At 44.5% G+C, this 13,989-nt stretch overlaps 1 protein-coding gene across 4 annotated transcripts in view; it reads left to right on the top strand.

Moving 5' to 3' along the window:
- The window catches only part of PANK1 (pantothenate kinase 1), a 111,259-nt gene that overhangs the window by 29,297 nt on the left and 67,973 nt on the right, over positions 1–13,989 (top strand). The window contains exon 1 of one of the 4 annotated variants that reach the window (XM_060126426.1): positions 13,251–13,965. The exons of the other annotated variants lie outside the window; for them this stretch is intronic. Coding sequence (XP_059982409.1) covers positions 13,251–13,965 — 715 coding nt within the window. Of the gene's footprint in view, positions 1–13,250; positions 13,966–13,989 lie in introns of those variants that run through there. 4 annotated transcript variants of the gene reach the window in all.

The raw sequence follows: 13,989 nt of genomic DNA, 5'->3' as shown, positions 1-13,989 counted from the left end.
CAATATATACAGTTATGTAACCACTACCACGATCATGATATAGAATATATCCACTGCCCCCCAAAATTATCCCTCATCCCCCTGTGCATTTTTATACTTTGAAACTCAATTGAGGGAATTCCCTGGCAGTCCAGTGGTTAGGACTCCACGCTTTCACTGCCAAGGGCCAAGTTTCAATTCCTGGTTGGGGAACTAAGATTCTACAAGCCGCGGGTCCAGCCAAAAAAAGAAAAATGTCAATAGGTACCCACACAAAAACTTGTGCATAAATGTTCACAGCAGCATTATTTGTAATAGCTCAAAAGTGCCTATTAAAACAATAAAAATACTATTATACTATTCTATAATATGAATATAGAATATACAACATGAATATACATTTTTGAAGCCAGCCACCACATAAGTCTGACTACCCTGAGACTGCCATGTTGTGAGGAAGCCCAAGCCACCCAGCAGACTTATCATGTGGAAAGAGAATGATGACCAGCCAGCCCAGGCTGCTCCATCCACCCCAACCTAGGCGCCAGACGTGGAAGGGAGGAAGTCATCCTGGACATTTCAGCTCCAGCAGACACGATGGGGAGAAAAACTGAGGAACTAAACTGCAATCAGAATTAAGGCCTCAGATATATGTCCCCAGTTGAATCATCCCAACCATCTAGTCATCATGAAATAGACAAACTATTTTCCCTGAGCCCTGTCCTGATTCCAGATCCACAAAATCAGGAGCAGAATACATGCTATTTAATGCCAGTAAACAAACGAAACCTTTTTTTTATCCACCATGGAATCTGAAAAAGGTATTTGAATGAGAAACACTGGCTGAAAATAAGTGCCATCCCTACCCTAGCTGCTGAATTGGCTCCTGTGTAAAAATACAGTAGCTCGTTATTGGCATTGACTTTGATTCAAAGTCATATGTGTGACCTCTGCAGAGCAGCAACAGGGATGGCATCTGAAAACTTACCCTGGCAGAATTTTCTTCAACTGCTTTAGCTCAGAGGACCAGGAGTGATCTGTGAAAGCTGGTGTTCCTCCAACTTGCAGAGGGTGCTCCAGACACTCTGCAGCTAGATACGACAATGCTACCTCAGCTTACCTGGTTTGGTGGGGGAGGCTCTGGCTTTTATGGGTACCCAGTCTGGGTTCAAATGCCACTCCACCGCCTAAACCAGTGTATGATTCTGGACAACTTAATGAATTTGGGGACACTGAATTTTCTCTTTGAAATGAGGGTAATAACACCTAACTTTGTAGGTATGTTATTAGGGTTAAGTGAGCCTTACTTAACTGGCATTTAAGAATAATGATAGCTTATATTTACTGAGCATCTCACAAATAACTTTAAATCCCTCATCACCATCCTCAAGAGGTCTCTCAACACTGCCTGGCAATTTCAGAAATACTGCCTGGCAGTTTCAGAAGTAAGGGGAATTTGCACTATTTTATACCCTTCCTCTCTCCTCACACCTTCCCCAGACCGTCTTTCCCTCACTTTAAGCTGATGACTTCATATCATATTTCACCAATAAAAGAGAAGGAAACTATGTCATCTTTTAGTCACCAAATCTAGACTTCTCCCTGCATCTGCATCTACTTTTCCATTGCTCTTTCAACCATGGAGGAAGTGCCCCTCCTCCCATTAAAGACCAGTCCTTCATTTGTGTTCTAAATCCCATCGCCTTTTACTCTCACCAATGGATCATTCTATCGGCATTCAGATAGGCTCCAGTATCTCTTTGTCTTTGAAAACTTGACACCTAAAGGCCCTCCAGTTACTGCCTTGTTTCTCTGCTCCCTTTATGGCAGATTCTCAAGAAAGTTTCTATACACATCGTCTCTCCTTCGCCACCTATTTACTCCTCAGCTCACTCAGATTTGGATTCCAGCTCCACCACTCTTCTGAGATTGTTCCTGTCAGGGTCACCAATGACCTTCTTATTATCAACAGCAGTGTCTCCTTTATTGTTATCTTCTTATTTCACTTCTCAGCAGCATGAGGCCCACTTGGACTACGAAATATTCCCTGCTCTTAATTTCTGGGATACCTTATGGTGAACCAAACCAGATTTTCACCTGGTTTTCCTTCTCCTTTGTGAGAGTCTCCATCCTCAGTCTTTTTTCCTTTCTCAGCTCCGGGTGTCAATGTTAGTATTTCTCAAGTTTCGATCCTGGGTCCTGTTTTCTTCTGAACCTACACTGTTTCCCTAGGTGATCTCATCCATCACAAGCTTTAAATGCAATATTATGCTGATGGCTTCCAAATGTATATCTATAGTTCAGGCCTCTCTTACCATCCCCATACTCACATCCCTACTGCCTAATTGACATACCTACTAGGATATCCAACTGGCATATGAAGTTTACCTCGTCCAATTCTACTTTATTGCTAAAACCACAAAACTAGGAGCCACACTTGACTTTTCCCCTTCCCTAATTTCATAAATTTATTTAATAATTTCTGTTGATTTTGCTTCCAAAATAAGTCTCAAAACTGCCCACTTCTATCCATCTCTACTGCCAGACTGCCATCATCTTTCATCTGGATGGCTGCCTCCAGGCTTTCCCACTTGCCCCTGCCCTTGTCCTTTCCTATGTAGCGGCCAGAGTTATCTTTCTAAACATAAATAAATCAGTTATTGTCACGTGTCTGCCTCAAAACTGTCATGCGTTTCCCATTATGCTTAGAATAATCCAAAGTGCTTACCGGAGACTACCATGCCTCAAGCCTTCAAGCCCTTGTCTACACCTTCAACCTCATCTTACCCTACTCTTCTTCTCCCTCATCATGCTGTAGTCACACAGGCCTTCTGTGAGCTCCAAATTCTTCACTATCCCAGGGTCTTCTGACTGTGATGCCCTCTGCTTTGCTCTTCACCTAGATTGCTGCTTTTCATATTTTGGATCTTAACAGTATGATCTAAGAACGGTCTTGCCCGCAAATCCAAGAGGGGTTTAAACACGTGGAGGTTTGTTTATCTCTTATAACAAAATTTCCAGAAGTAGGCATTCTAGGGCCGGCACAACAGCTGCATGAGCTTATAGGGACTCAGCCTCTTTCTGTCTTTCAGCTCTACCATCCTTCATATATTGTCCTTCTCATGTCTGACCTCATACTTGCTGCCTCATGGTCACAGATGGCTGGTACACCTTAAGGCCTTAACTCTATCTTCAAGGCAAAATAAGAGGAGAGTAAAGGAGCAAAGCCCACTTATGATTTAACTTTTTATAACGCAGAATTCCAAACATAACAAAGAGAATGATATGAAGACACTCCCCATCCATGGATCCATTATGCAACTACAATAATTATCAATCTGTGGCCAGTCATATTTCATCTATACCCTCTGCACACACTCTCCCTCTCCCCTTATTATTTTGAAGCAAATCCCAGACACTGTATCATTTTCCCCAAATATTTCACTATGTATCTCTAAAAGATAAAACTCTTCCTTTTTAAACAAAACCACAATACCATTATCACACAAAAATTAGCAGTTCATTAATATCATCAAATATCCAGTGTTCAAATTTCCAAGTGTCCCATAAAAGTCATACTTTTTATAGTTTAAAGTATCCAAATAAGACTACTACTTGCAATTGATATATCCTTGAAGTCCCTTTTGATCTGTACGATCCCCTTTCTTTTGTTTTCTCTCAATTTATTTTTTGAAGAAACTAGGTCATTTGCCTTGTACAGTTTCCTACAATCTGGATTTTCCTAATTGCATCCGGATGGTGTCCTCTGTCTTCTATATCTTATAAGTTCATAGCTGGAACTACAGGTTTGATTAGATTCAGGTTTTTTGTTATGTTCTGCTATCTGAAAGCATCTAATGTCTGATTGTTTCTCTTTGTGATAATAGCAGCTTTTGATGATGACTGCCTAGCTCCATTAATTATGTTATAAAATGGTGATGTTTTAATTATATCATTCCTTCTTCATTTATTAGCTGGAATACTTCTATAAAGAGAAACTTCCTGCCTTTATTATTAGGTTACTCAATGGGTACAGAAAATAAAGGAAAGATAAAATGCTTGATTCTTTTCCTTAGTTTACCTGTTTTCAAAATAATGACTTGATTCACTAGTGTCCTCCAATGATAACCAGTCAGCCTTTTTAAAAAAGTTGTCTTTATGAACTTTTGGATTTAAACATATTTGATGAGTTTCAATACATTGCAGTTATTATCCTTATTAATGCTCAAATTGTCTCATCTTTGCCCTTTGGGAGTGTTCTCAAATTGGTTCACCAGTTCCTTTGCTATGAAAAAAACCCAGATCTTTCCTGAAACATCCTTTGGCTCATTTCCACTTCGTTCCCGCTGGCCAGAGTTGTGTCACGTGGCTACGCTGAGCTGGAAGGTAGTGGTAGTGTGGGTCATTCACCATCTCTTGAAAGAGGTTTCCGCTCATGCCTCGTCTAAAGAATGCACCCCCTATTATTCTGTAAGGCTCTATCTCGTTTACTTCCTTTATACTTCTAACTGTAAACTGTAGTTATTTTATTTGTTCACCTGTTAAATGGGTCTGATTGCCTTACTGGTTGTAAGCTTCATGATATTTTCCCTAGCACAATACCTGTAGGTGCTCACAGAAGATACTCTATAAGTATTTGTTGAATAAATAAGTAAATGAGGTAGATACCACTGTTATCCCCACTGTATACATTGCTGCCCAATACGGTAGCTAGTGGCCACATGTTACTATTTAAATTTAAATAGTACAGCTACTATGGAAAACAATATGGAGGTTCTCCAAAAACTTAAAAAACAGAACTACCATATGATCCAACAATCCCGCTTCTGGGATTATATATAGAGGAATTGATCTCAGGATCTTGAAGAGATATCTGCACCCCCATGTCAATTACAACATTCTTCACTGTAGCCAAGACATTGAAGCAACCTAGATGTCCATCAATGGATGAATGGATTAAAAAAAAGATGTGGTATGTACATGTAATGGAATATTATTCAGGTTTTATAAAAGAGGAAATCCTGACATTTGCAACATATCGATGAACCTAGAGGACATTATGCAAAGTGAAATAAACCAGACGCAGAAGGACAAATACTACATGATACCACTTACATGAGGAATCTAAAATACTCAAACTCATAGAAGCAGAGAGTAGAACCGTGATTGCCAGGGGCTGGAGGGAGAGGAAAATGGGGACGTATTAGTCAAAGGGTACAAAGTTTCAGTTATGCAAGCTAAGTCTTTGAGATCTACTGTACAACGTAATGCCTATACTTAATAATAGCATGTACTTACAAATTTGCTAAGATGGTAGATCTCATGTTAAGTGTTCTTATCATCATCATCATCATAATGTAATAGTAGGGAAAGAGGGCAAAAGGAAACTTTTGGAAGTGATGGATAAGTTTATGCCAAAACTTGTGGTGAAAAATTGTGGTGATGGTTTCACAGGTATATAATTATCTCTAAACTCATCAATTGGTATACATTAAATATATACAGTTTTTTTATATGTCAGTCATAGCTCAATAAAGTGGTTTTTAAAATAAGTTAATTTTTTTAAATCGTAAATTAATTAAAACAAAAATACAATCATGGATTTGGAGGGACAGAATACAGGACACGAATTTTGTAGGTTTCCATTCAGCCTGAGACAGTCAGTCCTGGACCCGGCGGTAGGAGCAATGACTCCCTGATTTCTTTTTTTTTTTTTTTTGTGGTACGCAGGCCTCTCGCTGTTGTGGCCTCTCCCGTTGCGGAGCACAGGCTCCGGACGCGCAGGCTCAGCGGCCATGTCTCACGGGCCCCGCCGCTCTGCGGCATGTGGGATCTTCCCGGACCAGGGCACGAACCCGCATCCCCCGCATCGGCAGGCGGACTCTCAACCACTGGCCACCAGGGAAGCCCTCCCTGATTTCTTGGTTTACTGTTGTACAAGAAGTAGCAGTTCCCTTACAGAAGTTCCCTTAGGAAGCTGATCCTGTGGTGGGATTCTGGGATTCATTACTGGGAGCACAGCCTAGAGGCTGTTCCTTCAAACTCTCCAGCGATTTTTACTTACCCAATTCCCTGCACTAATTCATTTTATGAGGAAATGAGTTAAAGTGGCTTTTATCACTTGCAGCTGAAGAAACTTCAGTATTCATAGGAGACTTCGCCCAGACAACAGGGAAGCTATAAGACAAATTTGAATGCCCTGAATGCTGGGACCCTAATCAAAGCCTGTCCCTTCCACTGATAATCATTCTCAAAGGAATGTGCATACCCCCTCTTCACCAGCATCCCCCCAAATATTGGAACTTTGGTGTTGAAGAGATGAATACATATACACACACACACATACACACAGAGATGTAGATATGGATATGGATATAGATACAGATACAGGTACACATTTTTTTTTCCTCTTCCATATGCTGGAATGCTCTTCCAAATCTCTCTACGTGATACTTCGCACCTCAGTCTCTCAACCTTCAGGAACCAGTATCAATGTGGATTCCTCAACTACCCCCATGTAAACTGGTTCCTTTCTTCCAATAATTCACTTTCACATCATTTTATTTGATTTTTATGTTACTTAACACAGTCTGTATTTATTTATTTAATTGTTTATTTTCTGACTTCCCCTGCCCACCTCCCCAGAGGAAGGTGTGCTCCATGGTGGGAGGGACTTTTTACCTTGCTCATCACTGTAACTGGGAACAGTGGATTACACATGGTAGCATCATTAAAAAATATTAGTTGAATAAGTATATAAAATAGAGAATGGTAATAGCTAGGATTTTTTTTTTTTTTTTTTTTGCGGTACGCGGGCCTCTCACTGTTGTGGCCTCTCCTGCTGCAGAGCACAGGTTCTGGACGTGCAGCCTCAGCGGCCATGGCCCACGGGCCCAGCCGCTCCGCGGCATGTGGGTTCTTCCCGGAACAGGGCACGAACCCGTGTCCCCTGCATCGGCAGGCGGACTCCCAACCACTGGGCCACCAGGGAAGCCCTCTAGGACATTTTTTTAAAAAAGGGAAACAAAGACCCAATGCAGCCAAAACTTAATTAATTTATTTTAAAAAATGGGACGGACTTCCCTGGTGGTGCAGTGGTTAAGAATCCGCCTGCCAATGCAGGGGATACAGGTTCAAACCCTGGTCCAGGAAGATCCCACATGCTGCGGAGCAACTAAGCACATGCGCCACAACTACTGAGCCCATGTGCCGCAACTGCTGAGCCTGCGTGCCTAGAACCTGCGCTCCGCAACAAAGAGAAGCCACCGCAATGAGAAGCATGCACACTGCAATGAAGAGTAGCCCCCGCTCGCCACAACTAGAGAAAGCCTGCGTGCAGCAAACGAAGACCCAACGCAGCCAGAAATAAATAAATAAATAAAATTAAAAAATAATTTAAAAAATAAAAAGGGAAAAAAGGCTCTTTTGGAGACAAAAGTTTAAGATACTAGACTGCAAAAACATTTCAGTGAGAAATAAAGGGACCCAGTAATTGTTGTGAAGAGCAATGCTGTGTGGGCAGTGGAATACTGTATCAGGTGTTCGCAACCATGGCGTAAAGTCTGCAGGTGACCGGAGATACGCCACCTTTTGGGAGGCACTGTGGCTGAGTTATGAAACGTGCAGGTTCTAGGGCCACCCAGACCTGACTTCAAATGTCTGTTATACATTTCCTGCTGTGTGAAAGTGGGCAAGTTAGCCTCCCTAAGCTCTAGTTCTCTCCTTCAAAATATGAGGATAATAACAGTACCCAACTCAAGTGACTACTGTGTTAATTAAAAAAGATGACACTTAATAGTGTGCTTAGTACAGTGTATGGCATGTAAGAACTCAATAAATGTTAGATAAGAAGACTGCTATCATTTTGCTAAACCCAGCTCCATTCCTAAACTTATGCCCAGTACTTGGGGTCGCTCTGATTATAGCTTATCAAATTTCTAGGCAGCCACACTCCACCTCCCTCCACCAAATCATAATTGGTAGCTGCTCAAAAAATATTAGTGACTGACAGGAAGTTGGTTCATGTGAGGTGGGCTACAGTCCTGTACACACGGTTATTACTGGTAGTGGCAGCTGCTAATGATATATTTTTCCACCTCTGTTGACCAGAAACAAAACGAAAAAAACAACCCAACAACAAAAAACTAAAATAGGCAACAATAGTATCGAGTAGAAAATGCTCCATCAACCCATATAGAAAAACAGTAAAGAGAATGGGATTGGCCTGAACCCTCTCCAATGGTTTGTTCCAGTGAATAATCTTCCTTACTTTTGATTTGCCCTATTGAGAGGGACAGGGTCAATTCATCCTGTCAGTCAGCAGGTGCCTACCATATTTATGGTAAGAATACCTCCTCCACTTCCACCCCCACCTTAGTTAACTTCTATTCGATATTCAGAATTTAGCTTAAATATCATTTCAGCTACTAAAGCTTAAGACTAGGCCAGGTCCCCCTGGCGTGTGCCCTCATGGCACCAGGAGTCTTACCTTTTTTTTTTTTTTGCGGTACGCGGGCCTCTCGCTGTTGTGGCCTCTCCCGCTGCGGAGCACAGGCTCCGGACGCGCAGGCTCAGCGGCCATGGCTCACGGGCCCATCCGCTCCGCGGCACGTGGGATCTTCCCGGACCGGGGCACGAACCCGCGTCCCCTGCATCGGCAGGCAGACTCTCAACCACTGCGCCACCAGGGAAGCCCCAAGTCTTACCTTTTTTTTGCACTTCGCGGAATGCACTTATTTTGCTCTTGTGGTGATTATGTGCTTAAGGCTTGTCTTTTCTGTAATCTAGATAAGGACAGGGACTTGGTTTTTGCTTAAGAGTGTACCCCTGGTACTTAGCTTGGTGCCTGCTGTGTAGTAGCTGCTCAATTCTGAAGAAAGGAAAAGAGGGAGGCTCTGATGCAGGGGTCATCAGAATCTCCCCGCAGCACGTTACTCACCAGAGCAGCGTGCGTTTGCTTTTGGTGGCCTCTGACTGCCTGCAGCAGCGCTCCTCCCCGGGGTCCTGAAGAAAGAAGCAGGAGAAGCAGGGTCATTGAGAGTAGCACTGTCCTCGAAAATAGTGTCTTGTGTGAGGTGCCCCATGCGAATCTCTAAGAAAGGTACCAACACCGATAGCAAAAAGGCAAGAAAGCAAAAAAGAAGTCATTTTGGGTCGATATAATTCTGGCAGTTAAAGTTCTAGTAATTCTTTTTAAACTATATCTTGAAGAGTACCCTTTCTCTGAGCTCATAGTGTCATCTGTGTGCCTATTAAGGGGTAGAAACTTGGGCAAATTTGGCTTTATTTCCATTTTAGCAAGGAACTAGAATTTCTACAGTGATGTGTAATGATGGCATGGTGGACAGGTTTTATCTGTGTCTTCAAAAAATAACAGTAAATTACAAGTCTTATTTAGAGTAATAGAAAACTAGTGCTGATGTCCCTTTTTTTTATGGGAGGGAGGGAAGGAGAGGGAGAGAGGAAGGAAGGAAGGAAGGAAGGGAGGAAGGAAGGAAGGGGCAGGGGAGGGGAGGAAGGGTTGAGTTAGACTGAAATAGGCAAATATTGAAATGGCTCACATATCAATGTAAGTTTAAGTACAAGAATGTCATGATCAGATCTATATTTTTAAAGGCTCACCCTTCTTAAAGTATAAAACCCAGAGAGAATACAGGTAGAAGATTTTGCTCCTTTTCTGCGTATTTTATCTTGCATGCTGAAACCACCACATTCCCAGTTGCCCAAACTAGAAACACAGAAATTATCCTAGCCTTACCTCTCCCTCACCCTGCAATTCGCCACTAAATCCTATAGATTCTTTAAATAATTTTTAAATCCACCTGATGATCTCATTCTGAATGGTGTGTCCTTCACTCAGTCCCTTCTCACCTCTTTCCTGGTTGTTTCCAGTAGTCTTCTATCTAGGCTTTCTAGCTAGGAACTTCCTCCCCTATTTTATTCTCCAGACTGCTGCCAGAGGTCCTTCCAGGATGCAAATCTAGTAGTTTTTCCACAACCTAAAACTCTTTAATGGTTTCTCGTGGCCTTCAGGAGAAAGTCCAAATTGTTTCCTATGGTGCAGAAAGCCATCTGAGATTTGGACCCCATCTAAACTTTTTGTCCATCACTTACCTCCTCCCCTCGTAGGTTGTGTTTCAGCCTTGTTGAACTCCTGGCAGGTTCCCAAACATGCCAGATGGTTTCAAAACACCTGCAGAGTCTCCACTCCCTCAGTTCTGAATGGAATTCCTTCCACCTTCCATGATGAAATCCCATTATTGTTCAAAATTCAGTTTACGGGTCATTTCCTCCCTGAAGCATGTCTTAACATCCATCTCAGCACCATCTTCCTCCTCTGTCTTCCTATTCCATCATTTCTCACTCTCTGGAGTCCTCTGGAATTCTCTTCCATGGCATTGGTGACATACTTTGTTTCATTCATTGTTGCTCCAAGGAAGGACCATCTGCATTTTTTTTTTATCCTGTTTTGAAAAAAGTTACTGTTTTGTTTCTTTAATTTAAAAAATATTTATCATCATCATCACCATCATCACCATGCAGACTCCTGTGCTCCAAACCTACTGAAGGTCTATGAACCTCGGCCCAAAACTGGCTCTTAAAAATTCTCCTAGGTTACTGGTCATGTCTTGCTTGTTGATCAGGTGCTGGCTACACAGGGTGTTCATCTGTGCAAAATTCACTGAGCTTTACCCTTAGGGTATGTGTACATTTCTGTATGTATGTTATTTTCAACAGAAAGTTTGAAAGGAAAAAGCTCCCTAGGTTATTCTTATGATGGAGAACATTGACTTTCCTCTCCCTCTCTCTCTGAATTGTAAGCCCCTAGAGGACAACGAAGACATTTATTTTGGCTTTGTACTCCCTGCATTTGTTTTACTGCCTACAATATAGTACATGCTTAATAAATGATTAGTAAATAAAAAAATGAACAGAGGGAGAGAGTGCCTTGTGGCACTCTCCTCCCTCCCTTTCTTCCAAATATTATCTGTTCAACTCCCCTGCTGGAGCACATGATAGCTCACGCCTCAAAATTTCACCTCTGAAACCGACCCCCCCCCCCCGCCCCCATACACCTGTGAGATGCCTCCTGGCTTCCTCTCTACCACATGCAGGGTGTAACTGATCCAGGGCACCAGCCTGACGATGATGAGAGAAAGGAAGCAGGTGGAGGACTTTCTGTCCCCAAACCAGTACTTCTGCCCTACCTGGGTCTGAGCCACCTGGCTCAGGCCTTCCTCACCATGCCTGGGAACCAAGCTGGAGAGAATATGTCCTTGGAGATACTGCATTGCTAAATCTTCTATTTGCATTTCTGATGTAAAGTGCTTCCTAAACTACTCAGCTTAAATTATGTAGGAATTTGAAAACTTTATGTTTGAATATTTAGGTGTAACAATGGAGGTTTTAGTTGTTGTTCTGTTTTTTTTAGCAAATTTACAGTAGAAAGTGAGAGACACCCTGGGTGAAATATTACCAAAGTCATTTATTCAGTCACAAGTGATTACCAAGAGCTTCCTAGGGATACAATGATGAATGAGAGTCATCTGCCTTAATAGAGATTACAGGGTAGTGGAGGGAGACAATCAAATAATATCTAACTTTCATAGCACCTATGATGTGCTGGACACTTTACATATATATTCATTTCATCACTGTAACAACTCAGTGATGTTCTATGATTACCTCCATTGTAGCATTGCAGACTGATAGAGTCATGAAGGTCAAATGTAGGAGGAGAGAGCCCTAATCTTGTCCTAAGGGCCAGGGAAGATTTCTTTAAATATAAGCAGTTGAAGCAGAGATCTGAGGATTGAGTTGGAATCTAGTAGACAAAGAGGTCTGGGAACAGGCAACGGAAACAGCAGATGCAAAGGGATATTCGTGTGTTTGAGGAACTGAAAGGCTTCTCTGTAGAGGGACCATCAGGAGACCAAGACGAGGCAGGGGAGGTAGACAGGGGCCAGATCACCTAGGTGTTTTCTCCATGTCTTCAAAAGTATAATAAGGTCAGGGAAGCAAAGATAGGAGAATTAAGGTTTATTCTTAGCTTTGTTCTTACTAACCTCAGCCATCCCTCTGTGGCTCCGTTTCCTTAGCTGAAAAAATGTGTGAATGGACCAAAGCACTCAAGTGGTCATGGGTTCTAAAGCTCTGATTCTAGGTCAGGCTCTGCTGGAAGGAATTCCGATCAAGGTGCGAGCCCTGGCTGCTGCTGAATGCACCGAGGCCTCTGACTCCTCTGTAGGTTAAGTAAATACAGATGATGGAGAACATCACACACAATAAGTTACACAGTAAATATGGCTGTGAGTATGGTTTGTTCCCCTTGTTGGAAGTGAAGGGTGATCTGCTAATAATAACGGTGTAATAAGGATAACCACCTCTTGTGGGCGTTTAACTGTGTGCCAGGACTGTACCAGGTACTTTCAGACAGATTTCTCATGACAGCTCCTAGTTAGATTCAAAAGCTGAGGCCTCACGGGATTACACAGCTTTAGGAAGGTCCTCACCACCCAAATTTGTCCTGCCTACTGAGCGTCTCCAGTCCTGTCCCCTGTCGCCAGGTGTGTTAACTTGAGCAATGACTTTCTCTTGGTTTGATCAGGGGCTGAGTTGGAATTTGAACCCAGCTCTGACTCCGGAGCCTATGGGGTTGTCTACCCTGCGATGCTGCCTTCCCTTCTTAAAACACAGGCAACTCCTTACTCTATAAATAGAGTGACATTGTCTCTTAAACGTCCTTTCTGGGTGAGGAAAGTGCTTTTTATAGCTTGGGACTGCTTCTGTTTACTTGGTCTCTTCCAGCACCGGTTAATCCCGCCTACATCTGTGACCTTCACTGTCCTTACACTGAATTCCTAGGTTTCCTCCCTGCAAAAGACAACTCCACGAGGCCACAAGGAGTCTGTGTGCGAGCAAAGAAATTACACACTTCTCCCTCTCCAAATCCGCCTATCTTTCTATAAATAATCGTTCTCCTTCCCTTCAGGCCTGTGAGTAGTTTGGTCACTTCACTAAACACACACACACACTCACAAAGGTTTCGGGGAGGAGAGTACGACGTGAATGACCTTGCAAAGGTATCTAGCTCACTGGGGACAGGATTAGCAAACCCAAACCTCTACAGATATTTGTCTTCCCCGCACGTTCCTCCCGAAGCTTCTCGCTCCTCTCGCGCCGGCCTAGCCCAGTCCCCTCCCGGCTCGCTCCGCCATACGAAGCCCAACCCACCCATCTCTCCTTTGCAAAGCCAGAGAAGTTCAGTCCCCATGTTGAAGCTCGGCGGTGGCGGCGGCGGTGGCGGCGGCGGTGGCGGGCAGGACTGGGCATGCTCAGTAGCGGGGACAGGTCTGGGAGGCGAGGAAGCCGCGTTTGAAGTCGCGCGGCTGGGGGATCCGGGGAAGGCGGGCTGCCGGGGCCCCGGCCGGGGGTGCGCTGGTATCCCCGATTCCGCGCCGGGAGTGGGCATGCTCCAGGCCGGCGCCGGGGGCCCGGCGCGCGGGGGGCAGGGCGTGGAGGAGGTTGGAGCGCCGGCGGGAGGAGGGGAGGAGCGCCCGGCTCGCCATCCCTCGGCGCCGGCTCTGCGGCTGTTGAATCGGAAGCCGCAAGGAGGATCCGGGGAAATAAAGACGCCCGAGAATGACCTCCAGCGAGGCCGCCTGAGCCGGGCCCCGCGCGCCGCCCCACCAGCCCCTGGCATGGGCGACCACGGCGGGCAGCCGGAGCGCTCGGCCTCGCATGCCCCGGGGACTCCCGCCGGCGCTGCAGCCGTGAACGGAGTGCTGCACAACGGCTTCCACCCGCCGCCCATCCAGCCGCCGCGCCTCTGCAGCCGGAGCCTCCCGGGCGGCGGCGACGCGGCGGCCCCGCGCCTCCCGCTCCAGCCAGAGCTCCAGCCACAGCCGCCGCCCCCTCAGCACGACTCCCCGGCCAAGAAATGCCGGCTGCGGAGGAGGATGGACTCGGGGAGGAAGAACAGGCCGCGTAAGTCCCTCTGGGAGGGGAGCG

Source organism: Lagenorhynchus albirostris, chromosome 16 (genome assembly GCF_949774975.1).
Source record: "Lagenorhynchus albirostris chromosome 16, mLagAlb1.1, whole genome shotgun sequence".
Taxonomy (NCBI): domain Eukaryota; kingdom Metazoa; phylum Chordata; class Mammalia; order Artiodactyla; family Delphinidae; genus Lagenorhynchus; species Lagenorhynchus albirostris.
The sequence above is the reverse complement of the archived record's forward strand: the minus strand, read 5'-3'. Positions and strand labels throughout refer to the sequence as shown.